This window comes from Argiope bruennichi, chromosome X1, assembly GCF_947563725.1.
Source record: "Argiope bruennichi chromosome X1, qqArgBrue1.1, whole genome shotgun sequence".
Taxonomy (NCBI): Eukaryota; Metazoa; Arthropoda; class Arachnida; order Araneae; family Araneidae; genus Argiope; species Argiope bruennichi.
This window is the reverse complement of record NC_079162.1, coordinates 47,721,145-47,736,042: the sequence shown is the minus strand read 5'-3', so window position 1 is coordinate 47,736,042 and position 14,898 is coordinate 47,721,145. Positions and strand designations below refer to the sequence as shown.

General features: G+C 27.6%; 1 protein-coding gene across 1 annotated transcript in view; it reads left to right on the top strand.

Annotated features, from left to right (window-relative positions):
* Positions 1 to 2,209: 2,209 nt before the first annotated feature.
* LOC129958945 (actin-binding LIM protein 1-like) overlaps positions 2,210 to 14,898 on the top strand; it is a 62,644-nt gene continuing 49,955 nt past the window's right edge. Inside the window, exon 1 of the mRNA XM_056071699.1 lies at positions 2,210 to 2,466. Coding sequence (XP_055927674.1) covers positions 2,463 to 2,466 — 4 coding nt within the window. The 5' untranslated portion in view covers positions 2,210 to 2,462. The remainder of the gene's footprint in view (positions 2,467 to 14,898) is intronic.

Below are 14,898 nucleotides of genomic sequence, written 5' to 3'. Positions count from 1 at the left end.
TCCTGGAATTACTAATAATATAAAATGAGAAAAAGAAATATCCAATCCAATATGAACTAATATGCATTGATATTTTTAATATTTGGAGCTATGTAACCGAAAAATATTTATAAATATTTTCGATTCCGTACATAAACTGATATCTTAGAATAATTAAAACTGTTTCCAGTTTATTACGCAACCATTTTTATGACTTATTTAATACAGAAATTCTTAATCAAATATAATCAGTTTCAGCAAATGACCGGCAAAAATTGAGCGATTTTTAAAACTATTCGCAAATGTAGATTTAATGAAATTTACCATGTCAATTTGTTATATTTTTCTGTTTATTTGACAGGAAATAGAAAAAAAAAATAATAATAATAAAAATGCATGAACGGATTCTATTTTGATAATTATTTTTTTTAATCCAAGTTAAAAATAATTACTTGTAAAAATCGTGTATTTGTCACATTTATTTACATCTGAAAGTATTGAAATAGGTTCAAATATTTTAATGGCTTTCTTATAGGAAGTATTCAATAATCAGAAGCAGGAATTTAATGCAATCAGAAAATAAGTTCCTATCATTCTCACCTGCATGATAACATATCTTAAGGATTTTATTATTTCTTTATTTCAAACGAATATATTCAAGTTTTTAATTAAAAATTTTACACAAGTAACAAAATATAAGCGCAATAACTGAATGAAAGAGGAAGAAGGTCATTATTTTAGTCAGTAAGCAAAGGAATTTTTCATATACTTTGACAAAATAAAACAAAATTGTAGATTTTTACAATAAGTGGCAAAAAAAAAAAAAAAATTAGAAATGGGAAGAACAGCGACAGAAAAAAGTCATTTATTTATTTAGACTAAATTAACAGATTTTATCATTATCATATACATTATGTTCATGAAAAAAAGAATTTAATTATTTTATACTTTTCCGATTTTCTAACACTCTGTCTTAAAATTTATTAGATTAAAAAAACAAATTAAAATTTTCCTTAACAAAAAAATTTTCAAATTGCTCAGTCCACTGTTCTCTATGCGCACAGTTGAAGGAAAATTAGTAAGGTCAGTGCTGCCATCTGTTTACAGTTTTCGAATTCATTCAAGTAAAAATAAACCTAATTTGTTCTCTTTTGTTAAACCCGATACGTTCTGAAGTAAATAATAAATTATTGTAATCTTTAATATAAATTATAAATATAAATTAAAGATAACACTTTTCATTTTATATAGCACTATTTTTAGAGAGAATATTAATAAATTAAAATTGCTTATTTGCAAGATTACATCCAGTTTTTAAAGAACGCTTTTAAATTGGCGCTAGTTCAATTCGTCATTTTTTTTATTACTTTTATCCCAATAATGTATTAAATTTGTTTTTACCCATATATGATGAATTTTTAATCAATAGAAATTAACTGTAAATGTATAAAAAATTGTGCACCATTCAAAGAAGCAAAAGAAAAAGCAAAAATATTCACAAACAATATCTAAGTCGAAAATCAATAAATTAAATTAATTTTATTATGTGTTCATTCAGGGTGAGATTCTTTCTGTTGATAGAATTGCATTTAAAAACTAACAGTAATGTATTTTCCCACATTAATTAAAATTCTTTGCATCGGCAACTAATGCTACTAAACATAATTTAGCCTAATTGAAAAAAAAAAAAAACGCATCAAACAAAAGCTAATTAGCGCAATTGAAAATAGCCGCGTCAAATATCCTCAACAACTTTCTCAACTTTTTCTCATTTTCTTGAGTTTTGATTGATTGTTTTGTTGATTGTTGCTTGCTTACTTGCTTTCTGTAGACTGAATCGTTTTTCCAGTAATTCCAGGTTACTGACGACGATGATTAATAAATTATAATTACTTGGTAAGTTATCAATCAGAGAAAGGTATGCTACAGGAAATATCTAATAGAAAAGAAAACGGGAAAGAAAATACAGATTTGCGAGGGAATGAATCTGAGAAAAACAGAAGCTGTGCTAAATGCTATCTGTTCCTAACATTTTAAAATCTTTATAAAATAGTATTGCTTTTTCCAGCAAAGAAGTAACGTCCTGATGGAAATGATAACCTCTAAATATTACTTTAAGCTGCTGTTTGTTAAGCACTCAACCATTAAGTTGCACAAAGAGGGATTTTTCTGACTTATGAAGTGAAGTGAAATTATTTTACGAATCGTCTGTCTGCTTTCAGAACTTGGACTTTCAGTTTGGATGAGATTTGTCTTGAATGTGCATTTCGTTGAAGTGTCTTAAGTTGATCGAAAATTTCTCTGCATGTTTCTTCTAATATTTTAAGGTTGTTAAACAACTTTTTAAAGATCCGCTTGTATAAGAACTTTTTTGCAATTTTATTTTTATTGTTTTTTTGCTAAGAAAAAACTTTTTCATTCGAAATTTTCTGATATAAAGTTTCCGGCATAAAGTTCCTATCCGTGAAAAAAGAACTTTCATCATGGGTAAGTCCATTATATTAACGTAATACTTGAAATTAAATTACGATCGCTATAAACTGTATTCTTAATTTGCTATTGAATGTTTTCAATCAGTTTTTAAATTCACATACAGAAAGAGATTATATCTGAGAGTATTTGACATTTTTCTATCTGTCTTTGGACATATGAATAATTTTGTATATTCTAAATAATTATAAATAAAATGTGTTATTTCTCTTTCATTCTCATTTTTCAAATTCTTTAATTTTTTATGTTGTCCAAAACCTATATCTAAATTATTCTGCTGTGTAAATATATTCCATTTTCAAAAAGCTTAATGTATTATAAAAAAAGATTAGTTTGGTTATGCAATTTAACTAATTATAATTTTTTTAGAAGCATTTTTCTTATTTATCTAAGGTTTCTATAACTGTAAACTGTTTATAATAAAATCTTTTTTTTTTAATGGTTCACATATTTGATATAACTTTTTATACTGAGTAGCATTTGGTATGATAACTTTAATTTTTAAGTTTATTTCATTTCATTTATAAGAACATCTGTTTAATAAAGTACATAGAATCTGTATGTTCAGAGTGTAACTAAAATATGATAAATTTATCCTAATTCAAGTTATTAACGAATGCTGATTTAGCTAAATTTGAGCAAACATATATGTTATGCATATATATTATTAACCATGTTATGCATATATATATTATTAACCATGCAATGTAATATTTGTTTCTTTCTTCACATTTTATATTTTTATTCATATTGAGAAAAAAAAAAAGGAAAATTTCATAGAATTTTGATATTATTTTTTAAAAATTAATGCCTGATTAAATTTCTGCCTTTGTCTTAATATTTTATCACTTTAGCCACTTTATATATATCAGATACATATAAAATATACTTTCTGATAAGTTGGTGTGGTGGGTATATGTGTGATAAGTGGTATAAATTCTTCACTTATTTTTGTAACTTTTAAAAGTTAATAACAGCTTGTGCATTTTTATATATCTTTATGAGCGGAATATAGAAAAATATAATAAATTTATTTAACATTTAGAGTAATATTTTTGTAATTGATACTAAAGTGATATCAAAATCGGATCATAAAATGTCACTTATCAGTAATTTGAATTGAGAAGATTAAATTTAGTCACATATAAGCAATAATGTAATATTACTGTCTTATCTTTAAGCAATTGCTTTTCCTTTTTAAGTGTCTCAAAGTTTTTATTATATTATTTAATAATTCTTGTTAAGTTTTCTGCAGAAAGCAGTTTAAGTTCCGATAATCTCATTTAGTATATCTTTTCAAGTAATAATTCAAGCAGTGATTTGATACAATAGTTTTCATATTAGCTGTTTTCAGCTTTAATTGTCAAAAAAATATGATTAATGATTAAAACAGTTTAATATTGATTAGTAATAGTCAACATGGTTTTATATATTAAGAATACATTTCCTTTAAAAAATTAAAATTTCATTAAATTTTAAAATCCAAAATGGATTCTTTATCATATTATTGATTTCATTTTAAGTTGTCGTTTTAATAATTTTGCCTGTTAAAATGTAAAGTAATTTCTGAGCAATGTATTAAAACCTAATTGTACCAAGTGTACTAATATATATTATAAAATATTTATAAACTAGTCTAGTTATTATAGGGGGAAAAAGTATGCATTCTGATTATTTGATTTTCTGAAGCTCTGAAATGCATAAATCATAGTACATTGTTTTAATAGGCAAAATGGACTTAAAACTGAAATTTTATAGTGAAGCTGTAAATTCTTATGTAGGACTGGTAATAAATATCAATTTTTAACCATTTCCTACATGATTGCTCTTAATCTTATATTTACAAATTAATAATTGTTCATCTGTATAGTGAGAAAATACCAAATTATTATACTTTCTGAATCTTCAAATGAGATTCAGCATTAATTTATTTTGTTAAATTATTTCCTCTAAATACTTATGTGTGTGTATATATATATATATCCTTTAACTGTTTATTCCAGTAAATGCATGAAGTTGCCATTTATCAAATACGTACATTTCATTCTTGCAATGAAGGAAAAAGTAATTTTGATATCATTCTTTCATAAAAAAATATATTTTTGTCAATTCTGAATAGATGATGTAAAAAATAAAACTACAATAACCTTTCTTCATGTAAAGAGTATGTATTCTATACCAGGAAAATTTTTCTTCTACATCTGAGCTTATACAAATGTTGTGCTGTTAAATGAATAGGATTTTATTCCTCTTAGTAGATCTTAGTTATTGATAATTAGATTTATTGCTAGAAGAAAATCAAAAATATGTTAACCTAAAAGTAGCCAGAGATCATCAATCTTATCTTGTAGTATTTAGAAATGGATGGGGAGGAGATGCTTTATTACCCACCATTTAAATGTCAAGTTTAAAAGGCTATTTGGGGTTTTTATCATTCCTTAATCTACGTATTTAGAAAATGCATGGTGATCAAAAGAAATCGAATTTGTATGACTTAAGAATGTCTATGTATATAGATTACATGACACAGTACATTGCATAAGTAGCCCACCTAATTCTGAGTAAATGCAATATGTGATATTTGAATAATAAAACAGTGAGTCATATTTATAAACAGAAATTATATGCATTTTCATTTTAAATCTTGATTTCATTTATGCTAAACTAAAAGTATTCGTTAACTGTATTTATCATTCCTACTGAAATTCTAAAGTTAGATTTATATTGTGAGTATCTGAACTGTGTGAAGATGATTAATATTTTTTATAAATAGGAATAACTTTGATTTGAGACAGTATTTAACTGAAGCAAAACTAAGACCATATTAAAAATTGATCATAAATTGTGCTTAATACTGTACTAATAATACTATTTAAGTACAACACTAATGAAAGTGCAGAACACAACATGAATATAAAAAGAGTTTGTAATGATCTTTATGCATTGTCAAATACCAAAAATAAAACATTGAGAGTTTTTTTTTTAAAGTTAAAATATTTAGCTTATATTTGATCTACAGCTGCCACACTATCAAAAAATAAGAATAAATCAGAGAGCTGTGATATAGTTATGAATTTTTGAATTATATATAAAATTTTCTTTATTAATTTTCTTCTCTAATTTTTGCACCATTAAATAAATGGCTATATGAGATTTTATTTATATGGCGAGATGGCTTATATTTGAAAACAATACAGAGATATTTTTCAGACTTCTAATATTTAAAACTTGATTTTGTTTTTAAAAAAATTGAAGGGATAAATTTGGGTGTAAAAGTTTCATCATTTAATTTTATATTAAATTTCATTAATTTTATTTACCATTTAATTTTATTTAAATTTTAAATATTTTCTTGTAAATTCTAGAATATACATATTTGTAATCAATGTTGCCTCCCTAAAAGTTGGATGAGGATTAGAAATTTGTGCATCATAATCTAAAGTTAGTTTGGGTATAAATAAAAATAATTCTTCTATCTCTGCTTTTACTTAAAATTTGTCGCTGTTATTTATCTTTGTTTCTCACTAAGCATAAAATATACATGAGCATACATTTTTCACACTGAAAAATTTGGCAGAATGAAGGTATGTGCAGCATAGCAAGCATATATTAAATTCTTTTATCGCTGCCAATTTTCTCGGTGTTGAGGGGCTTTATCTAGCTTCGTGATCAGACAGATATTTCTGGTTTAAAAATAAATTTCCGAGACTGAAAGAGAATTAAAAAAAAAAAGAAAAAAAGCGAAACTTGAAGGCTGAATAAATGGAATCATCTAAAAAAGAACTCGATTTGTACGCTTTCACTCATTTTATGCCCAGGCGGATTTCTGACTAGTCAAATGCCTAGGGCAGCATTTCTCATCATATAGTTCGCGTATCCCCAAGGGTGGGTGAAAGGTTTTCAGAGGGTATGTCATGGAAAAAAAGATTAAATGGTGGATATTGATTGATAGATTGAGTATAACAGAAAAGATAAAAGCTGTTTTTAACAGATGGCATTTCCGATCCATATTTTAAATTATTGAGTTCTGCCAAATAACCTCAAGATTCCCATTATATATATAGATAAATATATAATATAAGCACATTTAATATTAATACCTAATTACGAATATACGCCATTTTTGCGTAACTGGTAAAAATAAAAGACGTCTCCGTATTGTAATTTTATTATTGTACCTATATGTAGATGTTACTGATTATACATATTGATGTGTTAGTGGAGCAGTAATGATAGATTAAAGGGTAAAAAAGAGCTAAAAAAAAGGTTTAAAAAAATAAAAACGCTGGCCTTGGGCTTCCATGCTGAGGGGGATCGCAGGCAGTTTATTTAAAAAATGAGTGGCTAAATAAGTAAATTTTAAAAAAATGCATATTTTTTGTATCAAAAAATATTAATATAACATTAACACTTTGTCAAATATCATTGGGCAGGTTCTATCGATTTCGCTATATCCATTGAATCAATACAATATTTATATATACAAATCGTCTGTTTAAATAATATTGTGCATAAACCTATATGTCGAACAGTTATGAGTCATAATAAACACGTTAAATCTTTCATTAGAGGCCGGTGCAACTCGCCCGTAATCACTGTTACACCTTTAATTAATTTTAGTGCATAATCTAATCTCTAATTTATTTAATATTACTCTTATTTTTTAAATCCATTAAAGATCTAAAAGCATTTTGCCTATTAGCGATTTCAGTCTTTTGGCGAAATGCTGGAAAAAGAAAAGGTATACTTTCTTCATTTCGTAATGGATGAGGGATATTTTGAAATGCTGCAGTTTTATTTTACTGTACATGCGAAACAACAATGCTCCCCTCCCTTTTCTTCTACAACAATGGTAGAACGAAAAACTATATAGAAGAGTGCAATCTTAGAAATGTTAGAAAGATTTTTTTCTCTGCTGAAAAATATTTCACCCGCCTAAAATTTGAAAATAAGGAGAGAAAAAAATTACTGATTATTTAAAGAATATCGTATTATAAAATTTATATACATAAATACAATAATTTCCGTACATGCTTTGTTTTGACCATATACTTTAGGGATTTTATTATTATTATTATTAATGTTCAGCCACCATTCTGTAAATCTTGATAAACAAAGGAAGGGAGCATAAGTGAAACAATCTATTTTGAACTTCATTAAAAATTAGAACTTTTTTTACAATTTCTGTATTAGTAACATGCATACATCAAGTAAAAAAATTTATTAAATTTTTATTAACTGATTATTTTGAAAGTCGATATTTTTGCGGAAGTGCAAAATTGCACAGTGTAGTATTATTTATTAGTTACATCTCCATGATTATACTGTTTGAGTTGTCACTGACCAATGTGCCAGTAGAATATTTCATTTGTGTAGAATATAAATTCGAGGAGTCGGGACCGATGCTTCTGACGTCATTCCAAACTTATAAAGAACCAAATCAATAATTCTTGAAATTTAAAATTTAGTTTCATTATTTTATTGACCTGTTCGAGCTGGACGAGGAATATTTTGAAATTTATCTTGTCATTTTGAATTTTGATCGGATGACGGAGACGATACCTGAGCTGATACACCAACGGGATGACGTTTATCCCTCGACGGATTTGACATGTATCAAGTGCATATATATACTCGGTGAAAACCTGCGCCCCACTGATCTAGAAGTCTAGACTTGGCAGCGGGACACCATAACCTACGTGCTATTTTAAAACCATGACGCTAATCTTACAGATCAAATCAGATATGTATATTTGATTATCGGTGCGATGTTTCTTGTTCTGATCATGTAGAAATCTACTGCTATGAAAAAAGATTTGAAAAGTAATCATAACCAATCTCGAACTTCACTGCAAAAAATCTATTTACAGATGAGTATCTTTGTGCGGGGTTTTTAATTTGTAAAAAAAGCATAATCAAAAAATATTTTAATTTGATTTGTAATATTAATATTCTACTTTGAAAGTTCTTAAAGAAAATTCTTGAACAATTCTTGTAATTTGAATTGTGGTCAGCCGAAAATTAATCTGTTGAATAAAAATTCCATTTTTGAGGAACTATTCTTTCTTCCCGGTGACAATGTCTTGGTTTTATTATTAAAGGCCGCTGAATGATGATATTTAGCATGCTAAATTTGTGATATAAATTTCCTCGCACGTTTATAATAAAAGATTTCGGCCATTCGATCGCTCTTGTCAGCTGGCCGCGATTGAATGGCGTAATGTTTCCTCAGTTGCTTTTGGCTCATCTCCAAATAGGTCCTTAACCCAATAAATCAAATATGCAATGTTTGGGCAATGAATCCCGATATTAGTGGAGATAATTTAATTTATATTTTGTAACTGGAAAAGCATTGTGTATTTCTAAATAAATAAAATTGTATAACTTAAATTTGACTAATTGTCTTATTAGTTAAAAGGAATGACTAATGATAAAAGTGCCAAAAAAAAAGTGGGTTCATACAGCTGACTTCACAGAATAAATCCAATTAATATTTCATTGCATCTTAAATGCTTAACTCTTATTTGGTGCTATATAATCAGTCAAACATTAGGATTAATAGTAACTAATTCAAATCTTCGTGTATTAAACACTTGATTTTTTTTTAGCATCCAGTTAAAGGGTGGCAGCTTTCCATTAACCGAAAATCCGACGTGTATGTGGGGTTAGTAGCCCATTTAGTTTCGTAACCAATAAGCTGGCAAATCAAAATTTTCCCTCAATTAAAGATTAAAAAAAACAAAACTTTGTGAGTGAAAATATATTCTTTCTCTCTCAGATAATGAGCGAAATCTTTCCTATTTTACCAGAATCAATTATTTATATGGCGCCGTAAAAAGGAGAAATCGTATTTCTTATAAACGTCAGGAAACCAGAGAACATGTTTTCAGCAATGTAATACCCGGAATCAATTTAATTGAGCTAAAATTGAGAACAACTGCCGTCGAAGTCACTGTTGTAAAATATTAATGGACGTTTCATGATTTGAAGCATCTGTTAGCAATTAAAAGTAATTGATGAAAAATAAGAATTCTTAATCGCTTCTGAATCCGGCTAAACATTTCATTGTTTTTCGTTAATGTTTAATCGGTTTCATCATGTACGTGCAATTGATATTTTTGTTCGAAATGTTGTTTCGCCCTGTGAATTGGATTGTCTTCAGAACTTGGTCCCGCGAATAACAGTAAATTATTGTTTAGCTTAGATCCTAAATTCTAGCTAAATATTATTATAAATCCAATGAACTTTTTTGTATTTATTTCGTATAATTTAAAGAATTCTATACTTCAGTAATATTTCAATAGTATCCATATGCGCATTTGAATTAAGTTGCAAACTCTTGTCCGCAAATATATTTTTCTTTTAATTTGATTACTCTTCTGTTTGGATTGTTGACCATTTATAAATTATATTAGAAATCCAATAAAAGTATGTATCCACTTAATTAATGCTCTTAGTTACTTACCCACGTTTCGAAAGTAATTTTGCTGTCGTATTTTTCAATTTTATTTCACTTTTGGATCTGAAATTCATGAAAATAGAGTTGATCTTTTTCGTCGTGAAGGGCTTGCAATAAAAGGAATTTTGATTGACTTGATGAAATAAGCTGAATTTGGAAGCTTAGAAATTTTGAGAAATTGTGTTATCACCAGACTGTAGTACTAATTTGGTGTTTTATATAATTTATATGCATATTAAACACAGTTATTTTCACTTAATGCAAATTAAGAGGAAAAAAGAGGGGCAAAGGCAGCTTTCAAGCTGAAATTTCCTCACAAAAACATTTTGGAATTTTTACTCCCTTCTTGTAGGCGCTTAAACCTGCAATTTATTCAGAAATTACTCTTTGTAATAAAATTGAGTTTAATTCAATTCAATTTAATTTCTTAGATTTATAAAAGCATGTAAATTCTATATTGTAATTGCATAATAACTTATCTGGGATAATAAGAGTGATTTTTTCGGCAAATTATTTTTTATTTGAATATTTACATTTAAATTTCTTTGGATTCATTATATAGGATCCTGCTTCGGATTCCTTAGCTAGGAATAATTCTTGCATCAAAATTTTCAAATGCAGTGATGTAGCAGCAACTTTCACTTTCCGAAGGGGATTTGTAATGTTCCGCTTTTCCATTTCAAATTAAATTACACATAAACTTGAAAATAAAGAATTAAGGAAACAAATTTTATTTTATCGTGAAAATTTCTTTCCTATAAAATATAATCCTTTAATCGTATGCGGTGCTATCTTTTTGCAGTTCAAATAAAACAAAATCATTTTATTCTCTGAGATGTTTTTCAATTAGAATTAAAATACCGAAAATATCATTGAAGCAGACAAATTTAAAAACCGCCGATATCTGATTTTTTACCATAATTTTGTTATAATAGTACTACACATTTTGTTGACAAGTGTTGAAGTGTAAAAATGGTGTAATGTGTGTGTATACGTTCGGCATGAATTTTTTGAAAAACTCCATAAAATTATAATATTTTTTTTTAATTTTTGCACAAAATAGAATGAAAAAACATCCATGAAACTAAAATATACCAATTCAAAGACAGATTTTTTTTTAATTGGAAAAATGTAGGTGTTTTGGCTAAAAGCAGGTATAAAGCAAAAACCCTCTAGTTTAATAATTTATCAAATCGAATTTATCATTATCAAAATAATTTATCAAATATTTAATAAATATCGCAGATAGCTTAATAAACATGTTTCATAATTCCTGAACTAATAAACACGCTCCTTCTATCCAGTTGTTAAATATTGTGGTTCGACTGATACAAAACATGGAATTTTCAATTTTTTCACATTGTGAAACGTTAAAACGTTTATAGAATATTTTCAAATGAACAGATTTGTACCAAATTTGAACAAAAAGTATGCTCTAGATTTTAATTTATGATGGTTTTCATAAGAAAATTCTGCCAAAATTTGAATTTTAGGAAATAACATTTAAAGGTGTAAAATATCATTAAAACTTGTATTATATAAATATAATAATGCATCTTCCTGAAGAATACGTTTAGAAATAAAATTCAAACGTTTTATGAAGACTGTTCTGAAATTAAAAATACTGAATTTTTAAAAATATATTTTTGCGAAAAAAAAGATTTTTCAACGTAGTTACCTGTCTTAAAAATTTTGAGAGACAATTGAATAGTTAAATTTTCATTAACAAAAAACTTGAAAAAAATTAAATCCGCAGTTTTCCTGGTACAAATTGTTGTTCGTCTTAGCTTTTAATTTTTTTTTTTTTTTTTTTTTTTTTTCCTTGGAACTTGCGAAGAGCTGTTGCCTGATGTGCTCTGGTAAAAGCTCTTCGTATGTAATCTTGTTCTTAGCAATAATATATATATATTTGACTACAAAAAATTTACTTTCTGAAGCTTCGTTTGAATTTTAATGGAGCACTTATATTTTCATTCGATCATTGTTAAATCGCTACTTTAAAACAAAGAGTATTGTCAACAAGTATTAAAATAAGAGATTTAAAAAAAAATAGTGGTAGATTATTCAAAGTCATTGCTTAACCAAATGGTATCTTTAAATTTCCTTCTCGGAATGGTCAGCGCTAAATTTTATTAAAAATATTAATATCTATAGAAATAATTGCACAGAAAGGAAATTAATATCGTTGAAAAGATAAATTTTTGAATTTTAAGGTTTTGTGAAAATATATTTTCTAGGATAATTTTCTTCGAAATTACTATTAAAAAAACGGCCATCTTTTTGTTATTTCTCGTAACCTAAAATCGCTGCTATCGTTGAAATCTGTTTAATTTGTTTGCTAAACTTTACTTTTCCCATCTCCATCTGAGCAATTGACATTTGTTTTTAGGACATATTAAATCATTACGATGTTTTTTTCAACCCGGTATCAAAAGATATGTTTTAAAATAAGAGAAAAGTTTTAAAAAATAGTGTTAGAGTTGTTGAAAGACTTAATTTTGACCAGCAAAGGAGTAGTTACAGATTACCTTATTTCACAATGATCTGAGGTAAATTTTCTGAATTAATAACATTTGAAAGACAATTTAACAAAAATGAAATTATGTGTAACCTTTCAAGTGCTATGCGCTTAACAAAATATCAAAGTTCATTTCAGAGGTTGTTAAAATCTGATAATTTTTTTAAAACTCTGTTCTAGTTAAATTGTCAACTTGTCACGCAGGGTCTGAAAACTCTTTCTATCCTAGTTTTTCATCTAAATAATATTTTTTAGAAAAATGTGAGAGGATTAAGTGAGCTGTTTGCAAAATTGCTGTTATTACCACGATCATTATCATGCCGATATTATGGTGAAATTGTTAAGGTTGCTTATAATAAACTAAATTTATTTTTATAAACGGTACAAGATGAAAAAATGTTTTAATTGTCTGAAAACAAAGTAAATTAAATATCAAATTTAGTTCATTAAATATTTTTTGTCTTTTAATTTTTAAAATTCGCTTGCTTCTTATTTAAAACAATACTCATTCTTGGATGGATTTTTAATTTTTTTTTTTCCTTGCGCATTTGAATTTATCTTGTATTATGAATCATGTATTAAAGTAATATCTTTTAATATTACATAAACATATTTGTAAAAATATAAATAAAATATGTATGTTTTTTACATCGTCTTAATTTAGTTACATATTTGATCCGTAGCATTATCTTAACATTTGACAAAACTTTTGAGATTTTATTTAGAATTAGTTGATATGCTCGACATTACTTGGAATGAAAATACTTTCAAGTCTTTCAGTAATAAAAAATTAATTTCCCTGAAATTTTCAGTAAAACCTTCCTTATGCTTCAGTACTTGCTAGCGAAATTTGAAGATCTTATTATAAAGAAGACTTCACTTGTAACATCCAATCAGCTGCTGTCGGTTCCTTTGTTTAAATGTAACATGTAGAAAATTTAAAATTATGCGTATTAATAGTGCTCGATGGAATATCAATTCACATTGAAATAAACGCATTTAAAAAAAAACATGTATGATTTTTAAGTAAAATTGTACTTCACAAAATATCTTTCATTCGTAACTTTATTTTGAATTAAAGAGAATATCAGCAGGGGTGTTTGTGCTCCGGGGAAACCCCGGAATTCCGGGGATTTTGAACTTTGATACCCGGAAATTCCGGGGATCGTCGTTCAAAAGGAAGTAGGAATAATAATGAATTATTTATTTTGATCTGGGTAATTTTGTTTGCTTTGAAAGCAGAAAACGCAAGGTCAGTGTGTGTGGTGAAAACTTTTCCTTTCTTTCTCCAAAGGAAGTGATAATGCGTGAAAAGGGGGGAAAACTTCTTTTTTGTTCTTTCCTTATTGCGAGTTATGGCTCATTTCCCCGGTTCTCGGACATTCTCTTCTGGATTCTTTTCGGCAAGTAGGCGCGGCAGAAAAAAAAAAGGGAGAGACTTCGTTCGACCAGATGTGCGATTACGTGACTCTGGGTTCAAAGGTCTTATCTCTTCTGGCGTGGCGCCAATAAGTAGAGAAGGGGGATTTTTCGCCGTATTAGCTATTATTCATTGATCGCTTCGCAACTTTTTTTTCTCCGCTGTATAAAATTTTCGTTTCATTTATTGATGCACGTGTAAATTTTTCGTTTCGTTTATTGAAATATTTTTTTATTTATATACGCAAGAGAATTTCACTATGAAATTTCTCGATATAAATAGTGATATTATACAATTAGAAGAAGGTGTCCGGAATGCATTTAGGTGGAATTGGATTGAACGGAGAGATGGTAATGGGGATACCATCGGCACATGGTGCAAGAAAATAAATGTTGCTGGACAAGCATATTGTGTTTTTTGTAACTCACTGCTGAAGTATGGTGGGGAAGGATTCAAGGCTTTCACAAATCATTCTAAAACTGTGACGCACATAAAATATTCAAAGTGCATTAGACATTCAATGACTTTAAGTAATTATGCTAATTCAAAAAATACTGATGACTTACTGGAGACTGATGCTCGGCCATTGGATATAGTGACAAGAAAAGCACGCCAAAAGGTATTAATAACTTCGTTTATCGCCGAGAATTCTCTTTCTTTCAATGTAGCTCCCAATTTAATTGAACTGTGCAAACAGTTGAGCCGCGATCAGACGGCACTAAACTCGTTGGAAGCATGTTATAAGATGAAATATGGGCTCGCAAAAACTGTTAAGGAAAATATCATTAAAACTTTAAAGGAGACTCCATTTTCTCTAAATTTGGATGAAAGTACTAGCAATGCTCAAGAAAGTATACTGGCAATATTGGTGCAGTTTTATGACAACAATCAAAATGAAGTTGTAGTTCATCATTTTGCATCTCTAAAGATGGAATCTTGCAATTCAGAAGCTGTTTTCAAAGCAGTTGTTAATACTATTGAAGATAATAATATTCCATGGGCAAACTTAATTAGTGTATTAATGGACTCATG